This window comes from Oryx dammah, unplaced genomic scaffold, assembly GCF_014754425.2.
Source record: "Oryx dammah isolate SB20612 unplaced genomic scaffold, SCBI_Odam_1.1 HiC_scaffold_18, whole genome shotgun sequence".
NCBI lineage: Eukaryota > Metazoa > Chordata > Mammalia > Artiodactyla > Bovidae > Oryx > Oryx dammah.
In genome coordinates, this window is record NW_024070202.1 from 54,176,441 (window position 1) to 54,191,737 (window position 15,297).

At 36.0% G+C, this 15,297-nt stretch overlaps 1 protein-coding gene across 1 annotated transcript in view; it reads right to left on the reverse strand.

Moving 5' to 3' along the window:
* FOXP2 (forkhead box P2) overlaps window positions 1-15,297 on the reverse strand; it is a 671,719-nt gene that overhangs the window by 53,630 nt on the left and 602,792 nt on the right. The window contains exons 10-11 of the mRNA XM_040260147.1: window positions 5,764-5,977; window positions 3,912-4,016 (exon numbers count right to left, since the gene is read on the reverse strand). Coding sequence (XP_040116081.1) covers window positions 3,912-4,016; window positions 5,764-5,977 — 319 coding nt within the window. The remainder of the gene's footprint in view (window positions 1-3,911; window positions 4,017-5,763; window positions 5,978-15,297) is intronic.

Below are 15,297 nucleotides of genomic sequence, written 5' to 3' on the forward strand. Positions count from 1 at the left end.
GACAGTGTTAACTAGGAAAAAATGTAAACAGGCAGTCAAATTCTTTCTAAAAACAATTAAGCAAGCATTTCAGGAAGATAAAAAGTAGGGAAGGATCTTTCCAATTTATTTAATGCACAATTCTCTTTAATGAAGCTTTTAAGGTTATGAATGCATGTGGTAACTTCAATTATATATACCCCAGATTAGCAATTCAATGTTAACCTCTACATTTTTCCCAAATTCATTTAAAGTTACAGCATTTTATAAGCTAAAAAGGGATCAGATTTAAATCCAAGTATGTCAGAGACTGTTATAACAAAATGTTTCACTTGCATATCACTGGTGTTTGATTTATTTTGCATCAAGCTTTTTATGTTTAAACACTGACAGGAGTTTAAATACAAAATGTTAGCTGTCACTATTCATTTAGCTGATTATGTGAGATGCCTTAGTTTTGAGAGATGGGGGCACTGTCACCAAAAGAAACAACATTCTGACAAGTTCAAAGAATGCCTTCTTGAGGTCATAATTTTGTAGCCACGCTGCCTAGTCAAAGACAAAGAAATAGACAATACACACTAAATAAGAGCATAATTTTCAGAGTAGTCAGCTGCAAGGAAAAAAGATAACAACTTTCCATTAAAGATTCTGTCTGTACTACCTTTTCTATCGCTTTTTAGATAGTGTTAAACCTTAAAATATTAAGCTTTGCAATAAACCTAACTCATTTCATCAACTAATTACTCTTTAATAGACTGATATTTTATTAACACTAACCATTTTGCCTTTCTTCAAAGAATATTTCTATCTTTGTATCTCAGACCACATTTTGTTTATTGGCATCTGCACATGCAGGTTCAAAAACATTTGTCTGCCAACTTGAAAGTTATATATTGTAAACCCTTTGGTTTAAGCTCTTACAAGTCTATCCATCTATTACATTTAGCTGACATAGGGCCAATGGAATGATAATTAGTTCTGCAGACAAACTACACTAAAGTTTTGTTGGATATTATTACACCTTGACATTTATAAGACAATAACCCATCTATGGGGTCGCACAGAGTCGAACACGACTGAAGCGACTTAGCAGCAGCAGCAATGAAGAACTAGTATCAAATCCTTTTAGTGATCTTAGATCCTCAAAGAGTGACTAGAAAAATGGTTACCTTCTCTGAACACCTACTTCACAGTAATTCAAAAATTTTCCTAGACACCTTTTAATCTAGAATTTCTTTTTCATCTTTTAGTTTTCTATTTTTCTGCTTTCATTTTTGCTGTTATAAATAACAGTTTCTAATTTAGTCTTATTTTTTATCCAATAGAAAAAAAACCTCATTGAATATTGAAGAATACATATTATGCATACATATACATGGCTAAGAATATGTATGCTATTCATAAGCAATTGTCCTCTGATGGCTTTTTATTTGGTGGTGGGCAAAAATAGAGGAATTCTACCACTTTTTATAGCGATGCAATGTGAGAAAGCAAGTTTGGGACTCAATATATTTTCCACTATCCTTTGTGATTAAACATATGCAGGATAAATAGTAATAATGGATAGTTTCCTTTACTTGAATCCAGACAATGGATAAGTTGTCTGATACCAAAGTACAGCTCAAGCTATACAATTTATTTCTAGTGCATTTTAGAAATAAAAATGCCATAGCATTTTCTCAAAAAACTTTTATAACAAACACTGGGTACCAAATTTCTGGAGAATGTATGTACAAAAAACTTGAGAGTTAAAAACTTTACAGCTTTTTGACTTGCCTGACATTTTTCCCTCTAAGACTCTCTATTCTCTCCATTACTACAAAAGAAAAGCAAAATCTTCTTTCCAAGAAAATCTGTATTAATGGTAATGCTTCAATTCACTTTGCATACAGACAATAAATCAACTTTTTTTCCCCTGAGTAACTGAAATTAATTTAATAAAACATATCATTTTTTTTCTCGTCAAATTTCCCATACACATCAAGAAAAAGACAATACCAGTATAAAAATACATTAAATTAATATTTCATTTTAGTACCATATACTGGCATTAGCTCTATTAAAAGAATCTATCACATTCATTTGACTTAGAGAATCTAAGCATATCATGACAAAAATGGACTAAAAGGAGGACCTTAAAATCTACTGTCATTTGCTCTGTCATCCTTATAAAGTTAATGGGCTGGAAAAATGGTCAGTCTTTGGAACCAAAGTTGATATTTAATTGAAAGGAAAAGCTTTTTTAATTGTAACTTCTTCAGTTTTATTTTTAAATACTAGCATGAATATGAAAAAGACTCATGGAGGGTAAAATGAGAGTTCAAATTTATACAAATTTGTATAAATTTGAGATGAGTAAAAATGTTTATTTCCATGTGCCATAAAGGAAATTAAATTGAAAGATAAATATTTTTTCTTAAAGCTTTATTTTGAATTTTGCTAGAAATAACAACTTAGAGCAGTAAAATGTATGATGACTGAGCTATAAGGCTCAAATTGCTATTCTTAAGAAATAGCAGCAAAAGTCCTCTACATAATCTTAATGATAAAGAATAATATATTAATCAGAACTAATATTTTCAAATGAAGAAATATGAAATTAGTTCTTCAATGAATGGATATTCTCATGTTCTGTCCTTGTTTTAACAAATATTATTTTTCTTAGATAAGAAATCTTTAGCAAAGTTGCCTAATATTTTAAGGGCTCTTTTTACTTAGAACATTTGAATTAGCTTCTTACCCAACAAAATGGCAGCTCACAACTATTCTGGGTAGTGCAAATCTTCGATTAAGGCCATGTACAAAGTCCACAGTAATATAGGAAGCATTTTTTTTCCTTGAATTGGTCAGAAATTTTAAGAAAAAGGTTAAACAACTCCTTGCGGACGTCTTCGTGTAAGTCGGTTATACGGTTGTTACGATGCCAAGTCCTTGCGCCTCGCTGTTAAGGCGTTCTGCACTATACCCTGTAGTGTACCATTTGTAAACACACCTTTTTGATGTTTCTGCCAACATCCTGGCAACAAAGCAATGCAATTTCAAATGAGCTAATTAACTTAATTGTTGATGGAGCATGAAACAGTTCATTGACCCTGTTAGCTGCTCCATGACAACATAAGAGTCTCAGCCTGTGAAGTTACTCATCTCCATAAACCTATCTGTAGCTCTCTGTTTAGCTCTCTTGCATCTGAAATTGTGGGTGGAAAATGATTCATGAAAGATGCATATTCTCATTTGAAAAAGAACCTCTTATGAATTAAAAATATAACTGTATGAAGAAATTAAGGATATACAAAGTTTTGATTTTAAGTTAGAGAAGCCTTACAGTATATCAAATAAGCTTAGGGCCATGTATGTTGCTTTATGATTCTCAGGGCAACAAGTCACAACATGGAAAAAATACAGCTATCTTAAAATTTTAGCTATGATTAACTTTCAGTTTTTTATTCTTACTAAATAAGTATATCAAACATTATTTAAAGTGAGAAATAAAAATTCTGCAATAAAAAGAAGCCTTTAAAATGTGTCTTTTGTTTAAATATATGTGTGTCTCTATACACACACATACACACACACGCACATATGACTTCTCACTTAATCTTACTGGAAATTTTTATAGAAATCTTGAAATTTAAGTGAATTCTACAAACATATCTTTTGATCATTAATGACACTATTATAGAAGGCTACTTTTTATTATTCATTCAAAGACCTTTTGTGAAATTTTCTCATGAAAAGTAAAGATGAAGAGTTAACCTTCTTAGCCTGAGTTTGCTAATCCACTTGTTGAAATACACAGAAAACATACAGAGTGCCTTAGGATGGACCTTTACTTTCTTTCTTCAGGTTTCTTTTGCTTATTTACAGCAAAATTGCCTAAAACTCCCATATAATCCACTCCCTCTGCTAAAAAAAAGTAAAAAACCTACTTTAAAAACTGTCCAAAATCTTCACAAATGCTTTCACAGCCTGGCCATTTGCAAACTCCATGGCCGTAGAGAGTGTGAGAGGCCCCAGTCTCCTCATGTGACGAGCTGTAGCAAAAGAACACGACGTCAGATTCATCTCAAAAAGCCATAATCGTTTCAGGCTGCTAGCGCCTGTCAGGTTACGATCAGTGACAAACAGGTCAAAACAGGTCAATTCAGCTCAGAGCAGTCAGAAAAATTTAATCGTTCTATTGAATAGTTCAACTGCCAAGGCTAGATGATGTTCCAATTAGAGGAGAAATAAAGCCAAAGATGACTGTTAATAAAGGATGAAAAACTAAGAGGACTGTATAATATCATATGCTAATCCTGCCCATGACCTTAATGTAACATTTACCTCTAAATAAAAATATATATAATCATATGTGGCCAAGTGAAAAAAAAACAAACAAACTGTTTTTAAGAAAGTAATAGGAAAATCACCACAAGATTTTTGAAATGCTCTTTTTAGAGATAATATGGGCCTTCAGAATCATTTACATCGCTTAATATTTATGTGTGAATCATATATATTTCTGCTAGTTACAGTTGATCAAAAAATTCTCCTTTGGAATGGTATTCATTAGCTATCTCTTTTACAATTATCCAAGACTTTTGATAAGTGAGTATTCTATCAGATAGATCCTAGTGACATCAACCAACTTCTGAAGTATGTAATCATCAAATTACACTCAATTAAAGCAACAGCATGAAAGCATTCAAAAGCACATCATTTTAAAATAATGAAATCTAACAAAAAAATTTTTCATGATACTCCAAGAAAGACCAAAACCATCACCAAATTATAGCATTCTATTTTAAAGTGTACTGTATAAATGCATATTTCTTTGAAAAAATACTTGTTTATGAGAAAAGAGTTTATTGCAGACATTACAAAACACTGTCAATCCACTACACTGAAATATGAATTTTATAACTCTACATCATATGGGATTAAGCCACTCTGTAAAGAAATCCTGTACTTATGTTCCATCTTTTAAAAGGTATTTTTCACTGAGCAATATTTTACCTTATATATTTTATGTAAATCACATTAAAGGATCTGATTAGGTTACCATATGCCTGCATAAATAGTTAAATGGATAAAAAGTATATGGGTGACCCTTTTACAAAGGTACTTTTTATACAACCAAAAACACTAAGTTGAAAAAAATAATCTAATATAATGTACTAGTGTCGGTAACAGAAATCAAATTTTTTATGAATTTTGATGCAAATTTATCCAGGATATTACTATAAATTCATTTTAATTATATATTTATAATTCCATCATGCCCCCCAAAAAAAAGACAAACCAGATCTTCTTTCTTCTGGTTTATGATACCTGTGTTTATATGCTTACATATATCTATCTCTGATTTCTAAGCACATGGTTGTAACATATATTAAGGGGGATATCTATCTATGTATGTATATATACATATATATATATGCATCTTTAATGGTTTGAAACTCATTCTTAAGTTTTAAAATGGTAAGAAGATTCTCATTTCAGCAATCAGGTTAATCATAGCATCTTAGCCATAAAAATATATTGACACAATAATTCTACATGCACTTATTATAAAATAACTTTCTTCAGGAAATTCCCCATTCTATCCATCAAACTGCTGGTATTTGAACTGTTTTTTTTCTGATGAAATAATATATAAGATAATTTTAAAGTTTCTACCTATTTAATTTGTGTCCTATACATTCTGTCTCTGTTAAGTACAAATCATTGTTTTTAGTGTTACAAATAGTAAAAGTAAAATTTGGTGATAAGTAACAAAATAAATGTCATGAAATTTACCTGTCTCGCCTTGCATTTAGAACTGAAGACTGTCCATTCACTATGGTATGATGGGTTATTGGTGGTGATGCTTTGGAAGTGGTGGAGGAGGTAGTCGAGGAGGAATTGTTAGTAGTGAGGTCTAGCCCTCCATGCTTAATGCCATTGTCTTCCATACTGTGAACTCCAGTCACTTCTTTCCATAACTGTTGAATTTCGGCAGGACTTAAGCCAGCTATAAAATGAAAGGAAGCCCCACTAATATAACAAAGTTCATATAATGACCTTAGTATTATTACTGGATTAATGCAAACAACAAAAGTGATGTTACCAGAATTATTAATATATGATGATAAATCAGTTTTATGTCATCAGCACTATATTTTTTCTCTTCAATAATCATTTATCTGTTAAAGACTACCAATTCAAGAACAGTACTAGAAATAATAGTATTGGGGCTAATATCAAGGATCCGTTGAAAAAACAGAGCAAGTTCTATTTGAAAATTAAAGTATTGGACTTTCAACAGTATTAAAATTAAAATTATTAGACCTTTATTTATTGCTAGTATCAGTGAGGAACTAAAAGACAAAGACACTTGGAAATAACACATATAAAAAGAAATGAAAAAAAAAGAAGGAGGGAAAACACAAATGTCAGGGGAAAACAGTGAACACTCAAAAGAAAAATACATTTGACAATTATCGAGGTGTTTTGATCTTTCTCAGAGAGGCAAAGGAAATAACTGAATTTCATTTTCAGGTCCTAAATAAGCCAATATGTTTACTTAAATGGATCAATTAACCATATAATATCCAAATTTCTCCTCCATTTTATGATTGACAGAATAAATCAAATACTCATTTTAAACAACTGTCTGGTTCATATTATGCAAATTTACCTGATTTATGAGACACGAAAAGAGAAACCTTAGGTTGCTATGCTTATCACAATTTCAAACAGACAGTTTTACCAAAAGCTGTCATTTTGGTGATTCTGGCTCCTCAAGATTTTAAGACATATCCCGAGACTAAAGAAATGACAGGATAGCTCAGATTCTCAAAGTTATTCAAAGTTATTTTTTTCTATAAAAAGAAGATGGGTTAATAAAGAAAGGTATTTCATTACAAAGGAAATACTCTGTATATAAAGATCATTAACAACTAATTTAATTCTAGCTTTACTCTAAGATTCTGAAACTTTTATGACTGTGACTTTTTGTTACCTGGCTGCATGTGTTTAGGTGTCTTAGCAAAACTCCAGGAGCAAATCCTTTTCTGTGCAGCATCAACACATCCTCTGGCTCAGAACTTCCACCATCCTGTCTGCTGCCTCTCTGCTCCACTGTCATTTCCTGCCTAGACATTGCTACAGCTTCCTGTCTTCCTGTTTTCACCTTGCCTTTGGATAATTTACTTTTCATCTATCAGCCCAAAGTTATCTCTCTAAAAGTAAATTAAACCATGACACTTCCCCAGCAAAGCCTCTAATGGCTTCTGAGAACACTTAGAAGAGAGAGAGAAAAAAAAAAAAAAAAAAAACTTACTGCAGCCTATGAGGAGCTGGCACTTATTTCTTCTTTTTATGTTACATGCATTTTCCTTATAATTAAAAGCAGTTTGAAATTTATGAGTAAAAGGTTTTGCTTTGCTTTTTTTTCAATTTTTATTGGACTATGGTTGGTTTACAATGTTGTATTAGTTTTTACTGTAAGGCAAAGTGAATCAGTTATACATACACATTTATCCATTCTTTTTGAATTTCCTTCCTGTTTAGGTCACCACAGAGTACTGAATAAGGTTCCCTGTCCAACAACACAAGAGAAGACTCTACACATGGACATCACCAGATGGTCAACACCAAAACCAGATTGATTATATTCTTTGCAGCCAAAGATGGACAAGCTCTATACAGTCAGCAAAAACAAGACCAGGAGCTGACTGTAGCTCAGATCATGAACTCCTTATTACCAAATTCAGACTTAAATTGCAGAAAGTAGGGAAAACCACTAGACCAGTTAGGTATGACCTAAATCAAATCCCTTATGAGTGGAAGGGAGAAATAGATTTAAGGGCCTAGATCTGATAGAGTGCCTGATGAACTATGGAATAAGGTTCATGACATTGTACAGGAGACAGGGATCAAGACCATCCCCATGGAAAAGAAATGCAAAAAAGCAAATGGCTGTCTGGGGAGGCCTTACAAATAGCTGTGAAAAGAAGAGAAGCAAAAAGCAAAGGAGAAAAGGAAAGATGCAAGCATCTGAATGCAGAGTTCCAAAGAATAGCAAGGAGAGATAAGAAAGCCTTCCTCAGTGATCAATGCAAAGAAATAGAGGAAAACAAGAGAATGGGAAAGACTAGAGATTTCTTCAAGAAAATTAGAGACACCAAGGGAACATTTCATGCAAAGAGATGGGCTCGATAAAGGACAGAAATGGTATGGACCTAACAGAAGCAGAAGATATTAAGAAGAGGTGTCAAGAATACACTGAAGAACTATACAAAAAAGATCTTCAAGACCCAGATAATCACAATGGTGTGATCACTCACCTAGAGCCAGACATCCTGGAATGTGAAGTCTAACGGGTGTTAGAAAGCATCACCAGGAACAAAGCTAGTGGAGGTGATGGAATTCCAGTTAAGCGATTTCAAATCCTGAAAGATGATGCTGTGAAAGTGCTGCTCTCAATATGCCAGCAAATTTGGAAAACTCAGCAGTGGCCACAGGACTGGAAAAGGTCAGTTTTCATTCCAATCCCAAAGAAAGGCAATGCCAAAGAATGCTCAAACTACCGCACAATTGCACTCATCTCACATGCTAGTAAAGTAATGCTCAAAATTCTCCAAGCTAGCCTTCAGCAATATGTGAACTGTGAACTTCCAAATGTTCAAGCTGGTTTTCGAAAAGGCAGAGGAACCAGAGATCAAATTGCCAACAACCACTGGATCATCGAAAAAGCAAGAGAGTTCCAGAAAAACATCTATTTCTGCTTTATTGACTATGCCAAAGCCTTTGACTGTGTGGATCACAATAGACTGTGGAAAATTCTGAGAGAGATGGGAATACCAGACCACCTGACCTGCCTCTTGAGAAATCTGTATGCAGGTCAGGAAGCAACAGTTAGAACTGGACATGGAACAACAGCCTGGTTCCAAATAGGAAAAGGAATACGTCAAGGCTGTATATTGTCCGCCTGCTTATTTAACTTCTATGCAGAGTACATCATGAGAAATGCTGGGCTGGAGCAAGAAACAAGCTGGAATCAAGATTGCCACAGAAATATCAATAACCTCAGATATGCAGATGACACCACCGTTATGGCAGAAAGTTAAGAGGAGCTAAAAAGCCTCTTGATGAAAGTGAAAGAGGAGAGTGCAAAAGTTGGCTTAAAGCTCAACATTCAGAAAACGAAGATCATGGCATCCCTTCCCATCACTTCATGGGAAATAGATGGGGAAACAGTGGAAACAGTGTCAGACTTTATTTTTTTGGGGCTCCAAAATCACTGCAGATGGTGACTGCGGCCATGAAATTAAAAGATGCTTACTCCTTGGAAGAAAAGTTATGACCAACCTAGACAGCATATTCAAAAGCAGAGACATTACTTTGCCAACAAAGGTCCATCTAGTCAAGGCTATGGTTTTTCCAGTGGTCATGTATGGATGTGAGAGTTGGACTGTGAAAAAAGCTGAGCACCAAAGAATTGATGCTTTTGAACTGTGGTGTTGGAGAAGACTCTTGAGAGTCCCTTGGACTGCAAGGTGATCCAACCAGTCCATTCTGAAGGAGATCAACCCTTGGATTTCTTTGGAGGGAATGATGTTAAAGCTGAAACTCCAGTACTTTGGCCACCTCATGCGAAGAGTTGACTCACTGGAAAAGACTGATGCTGGGAGGGATTGGGGGCAGGAGGAGAAGGGGACGACAGAGGATGAGATGGCTGGATGGCATCATGGACTCGATGGACGTGAGTCTGAGTGAACTCTGGGAGTTGGTGATAGACAGGGAGGCCTGGTGTGCTGCGATTCATGGGGTTGCAAAGAGTCGGACACGACTGAGCGACTGAACTGAACTGAACTGAGCTAAACAGTATGTTCTCATTAGTTATCTATTTATACATTGTTTCAATGGTGTATATATGTCAATACCAATCTCCCAATTCATCCCACCACCTCCTTTTCTCCACTTGGTGTTCATAATTTGTTCTCTACGTCTGTGTCTCAATTTCTCTTTCACAAATAAGATAATCTATAGCATTTTTCTAGATTCCACATATACATGTTAATATATGATATTTGCTTTTCTCTTTTTGACTTAATTTCACTCTGTATGATAGTCTCTAGGTCCATGCACATGGCCACAAATGACCCAAATTCATTCCTTTTTATGGCCGAGTAATATTCCTTTGTACATATATACCACATCTTCTTTATCCTTTCCTCTGTAGTTGAATATTTAGGTTGCTTCCATGTCCTAGCTATTTTAAATAATGCTGCAATGAACACTGGGGTGCATGTGTTTTTCTGAATTATGGTTTTCTCTAGGTATATTTCCAGTAATGGGACTGCTGAGTTACATGGTAGTTGTATTTTCAGTATATTATCTGATTGTTATCTATGTCTGTGACCTCATCCATCACTGTCTCTCTCCATTTCATTCAATTACACGGGCCTCCTGCTACTTCTCAAATGCATCAGATATTTGCTCCCTTTCAAGCTTTTGCTCCAGCTATTCCCACAACCTAGGCCACTCTCTGGTTGCACATCTTCTCACAGCTTCCTCCCTCCCTTCATTTAGGTGGCTCAAAGGTCACTTCCTGTGAGAGGTTTTTCAACACACTATCAACCACTGCCTCTCCCTACCTGCCTTTTATCACAACCTGCTGCTGCTGCTAAGTCACTTCAGTCCTGTCCGACTCTGTGCGAACCCATAGACGGAAGCCCACCAGGCTCCCCCGTCCCTGGGATTCTCCAGGCAAGAACACTGGGGTGGGTTGCCATTTCCTTCTCCAATGCATGAAAGTGAAAAGTGAAAGTGAAGTTGCTCCGTCGTGTCCAACTCCTAGTGACCCATGGACTGCAGCCTACCAGGCTCCTCTGTCCATGGGATTCTCCAGGCAAGAGTACTGGAGTGGGGTGCCATTGCCTTCTCCATTATCACAACCTATCTTCTTTCTTTTTCTTTAGAGCATTTACCAACCCTAAACTTTATTATTTGTTTTACAGTCTCCCTCCACCATTTACTAGGAGCAATGATTTCTTACTTTACTGGGAGACACTCAGTTCCTAAAACATTGCCTAGTATGTGCTCAATAGTTGTTGATTTAATTGATTAAAACAAGTTCATACAGTTCTGAAAGACATCTTGGTTACTGTCATACATAAATGTTCTGTTAAAAGGCATACTATTGTGGGTTGGCCAAAAACGCTAAAAAAATGTGTTAGGGTTTTTCCATAACATCTCCTGGAAGAACCTGAATGAACTTTTTGGCCAACCCAATATTTATGAGTATTGCTTTCTGGTAAGGCAAAAGTCTAAAGAATTATAAATGGTACCATTTGATTTTATCAGATCGAGTGGCTAGTAATGTTTTATATTTTGGCTAAAGACATATATTTCTGAGACTACAGTTAAGATGTTAATAATAATTTAGCTTTCAGATTTTATAAATAACTTTGGTAACCTACATATCCACTTACCTTAAAGTAGAATCCCATTATACTATTCATTTGCATTGAAAATTAGTGCTACTACCATGGTATCACAATGATAGGATAATAAACAGAAGGCACGTAAACATTTGATAAATCAGTCCAAATAATGTTCCTTATTAACAGAATATTATATTTCAACAATATTAAATATTTATATTTTAAATATTTAATGTTTAAATATTACAGATAAGGGACAGAGAAAAATAATGTCGCAAAGGGATTTCTGTTAGCAAGAATGGCTTCCCAAAGAGTTTACATATTCAAATCTCTTGGGGATCCTTTAAAATTTCCAGTGCTCTGACCACAGCCCCACAAAATTAAATCATAATTTCTGAAGTCAGAACACAAGCATCAGTAGTTTTGAAGCTCCATAGATTACTCCAATTGCAGATAATCGGCGGTGTGTGTGTGTGTGTGTGTGTGTGTGTGTGTCGCATTTTTAAAAGTAAACTAACACACTGCTCATGAGACAACGTTTTCACATCAACTTGCTTAGTTTTTTTCTATGGATATAAAACTATTTTAAAATATGAAACAACTAGCTGATCAATTTTGTCCCATTTTGAAGTTTCATGAGTTTTTTTATGTTTTGATGATTTGCAAGAATTAATTCACTTTTTCAGGCAGTATTATAACAAATTCAGCATTGTATTCTATGGAACAGTACTCCCTAAATGCTGTTAGTCTCAGAGATCTCAGAGATCTGTTATCTCGATTTAGGAGACCCATGGCTTATGTTGGCAAGTAAAACAGTTCTGAGATGTTTAGTAACAGAGATAGCTTAGATCTCTTTCTTTAACTCAGTGTTTTTCAAATATGTGAGGAAAAAATAACTCAATAAATTATTTTTATAAGTACACAAATTTATTTCAGTATCAAATACTGAGTACAGGCTTAGGATTCAAGTGATCTCTAGCCCAGATCTCTTCCTTGAATTGCAGGCTGCTTATTTGACATCTCACTGTAACACTAACAGATTCTCCAGTCTTAAGTGTTCAAAACTAAGCTCCTGTTTATATAGCTCTTCTGGCTCCAACTCACTCCTCTGGCAGGTTTCTTTGTCTGGTTTATTTAACAGATATATATAGTGCTACTGATACGTCAACCAATTTTGCAAAGCCTTCATACATGATAACTGATGTAATGCCCAACTACTATCATCGTTACTTTCATTTTAGAGATGAGGACACTGAAGTGCAGGAAAATTAATTAACTTGTTCAAGAGCACCCTCACATTTCCAAGGTCACAACTCACATAGCCCCTTCCCAGGACTACTTCCCTGGCTATCTTGTCTACAAGTTCAACTTCACCCATCTCATATGGTTGCTTAAGTTTCTCTTATCCTTGCTTTTTCACTTTTCTCCTTAGCAGTTACCACTATATACTTTATTTGTTGTCTGTCTTCTTCATTCAAATGTAAGTTTTATAATGGCAGGGTTTACCATCGGTTATTGTCAAAGATTTATGCCCAGAGCCTATACAAGTGCCTGCAACAAGTGAAAATTCAGTGAAGCTAAATTAAAAGATCTGTTCAGTTGATCAGAAAACTAGTGTACTGGCAAGCACAATCTGGGATCTGGGAATCAGTGGACTAGGGCATCATAGAATAATAATCAACTAAAAGTCTTAAGTGAAGATTATTCACTTTCCCTTGAAACAGTATTTCAAGGATGTATACATGCAGTCAGTTCAGTCCAGTCGCTCAGTTGTCACCGATGTCTGCGACCCCCATGGACTGCAGAACATCAGGTCTCCCTCTCCATCGCCAGCTCCTGGAGTTTACACAAACTCATGTCCATTGAGTCAGTGATGCCACCCAACAATCTCACCCTCTGTCGTCCCTTCTCCTCCAACCTTAAATCTTTCCCAGTATCAGGGTCTTTTCCAATGAGTCAGTACTTCACATCAGTAGCCAAAGTATTGGAGCTTCATCTTCAGTATCAGTCCTTCCAATGAATATTCAGGACTGATTTCCCTTAGGATGGACTGGCTGGATCTCCTTGCAGTCCAAGGGATTCTCAAGAATCTTCTCCAACACACAGTTCAAAAGCACCCATTCTTTGGTGCACAGCTTTCTTTATATCCAACTCTCACATCCATACATGACTACTGGCCATAGCTTTGACTAGACAGAATTTTGTTGGCCAAGTAATGTCTCTGCTTTTTAATATGCTGTCTAGGTTGGTCATAACTTTCCTTCCAAGGAGCAAGCATCTTTTAATTTCATGACTGCAGTCACCAGTCACCACCATCTGCAGTGAATTTGGACACCCCAAAAATAAAGTCTCTCACTGTTTCCCCATCTATTTGCCATGAAGTGATGGGACCAGAGGCCATGATCTTAGTTTTCTGAATGTTGAGCTTTAAGCCAACTTTTTCACTCTCTTCTTTCACTTTCATCAAGAGGCTCTTTAGTTCTTCGCTTTCTACCATGAGGGTTGTGTCATCTGCATATCTGAGGTTATTGATATTTCTCCCGGCAATCTTGATTCCAGCTTATGCTTCTTCCAGCCCCAGCATTTTTCATGATGTACTCTGCATAGAAGTTAAATAAGCAGGGTGACAATATACAGCCTTGATGTAATCCTTTCCCTATTTGGAACTAGTCTGTTGTTCCAAATCCAGTTCTAAGTGTTGCTTCCTGACCTGCATATAGATTTCTCAAGAGGCAAGTCAGGTGGTCTGGTATTCCCATCTCTTTCAGAATCTTCCAGAGTTTGTTGTGATCCACACAGTCAAAGGCTTTGGCATAGCCTTAAAACAGAAGTAGATGTTTTTTTGGAACTCTCTTGCTTTTTCAGTGATCCAACATGTATTGGCAATTTGATCTCTGGTTCCTCTGCCTTTTCTAAATCCAGCTTGAACATCTGGAAGTTCACAGTTCACATAGTGCTGAAGCCTGACTTGGAGAATTTTGAGCATTACTGTACTATCGTGTGAGATGAGTGCAATTGTGCGGTAGTTTGAGCATTCTTTGGCATTGTCTTTCTTTGGGATTTAAATGAAAACTGACCTTTTTCCAGTCCTGTGGCCACTGCTGAGCTTTCCAAATTTGCTAGCTTATTGAATGTAGCACATTCACAGCATCATCTTTCAGGATTTGAAATCGCTTAACTGGAATTCCGTCACTCCACTAGCTTTGTTCGTAGTGATGCTTCCTAAGGCCCACTTGACTTCTCATTACAAGATGTCTGGTTCTAGGTGAGTAATCACACCATTGTGATTATCTGGGTCTTGAAGATCTTTTTTGCATAGTTCTTCTGTGTATTCTTGACACCTCTTCTTAATATCTTCAGCTTCTGTTCAGTTCAGTTCAGTTCAGTCATTCAGTCATGTCCGACTCTTTGTGACCCCATGAATCGCAGCACGCCAGGCCTCCCTGTCCATCACCAACCCCGGAGTTTACTGAAACTCATGTCCATCAAGTCAGTGATGCCATCCAGCCATATCATCCTCTGTTGTCCTCTTCTCCTCCTGCCCCCAATCCCTCCCAGCATTGGGGTCTTTTCCAGTGAGTCAACTCTTTGCATGAGGTGGCCAAAGTACTGGATCGGTCCTTCCAATGAACACCCAGGACTGATCCCCTTTAGTATGGACTGGTTGGATCTCCTTGCAGTCTTCTGTTAGGTGCATACCATTTCTGTCCTTTATTGTGCCCATCTTTGCATGAAATGTTCCCTTGGTATCTCTAATTTTCCTGAAGAGATCTCTGGTCTTTCCTATTCTATTATTTTCCTCTATTTGTTTGCATTGATCACTGAAGAAGGCTTTCTTGTCTCTTCTTGCTATTCTTTGGTACTCTGCATTCAAATGGGTATATCTTTCCTTTTCTCCTTT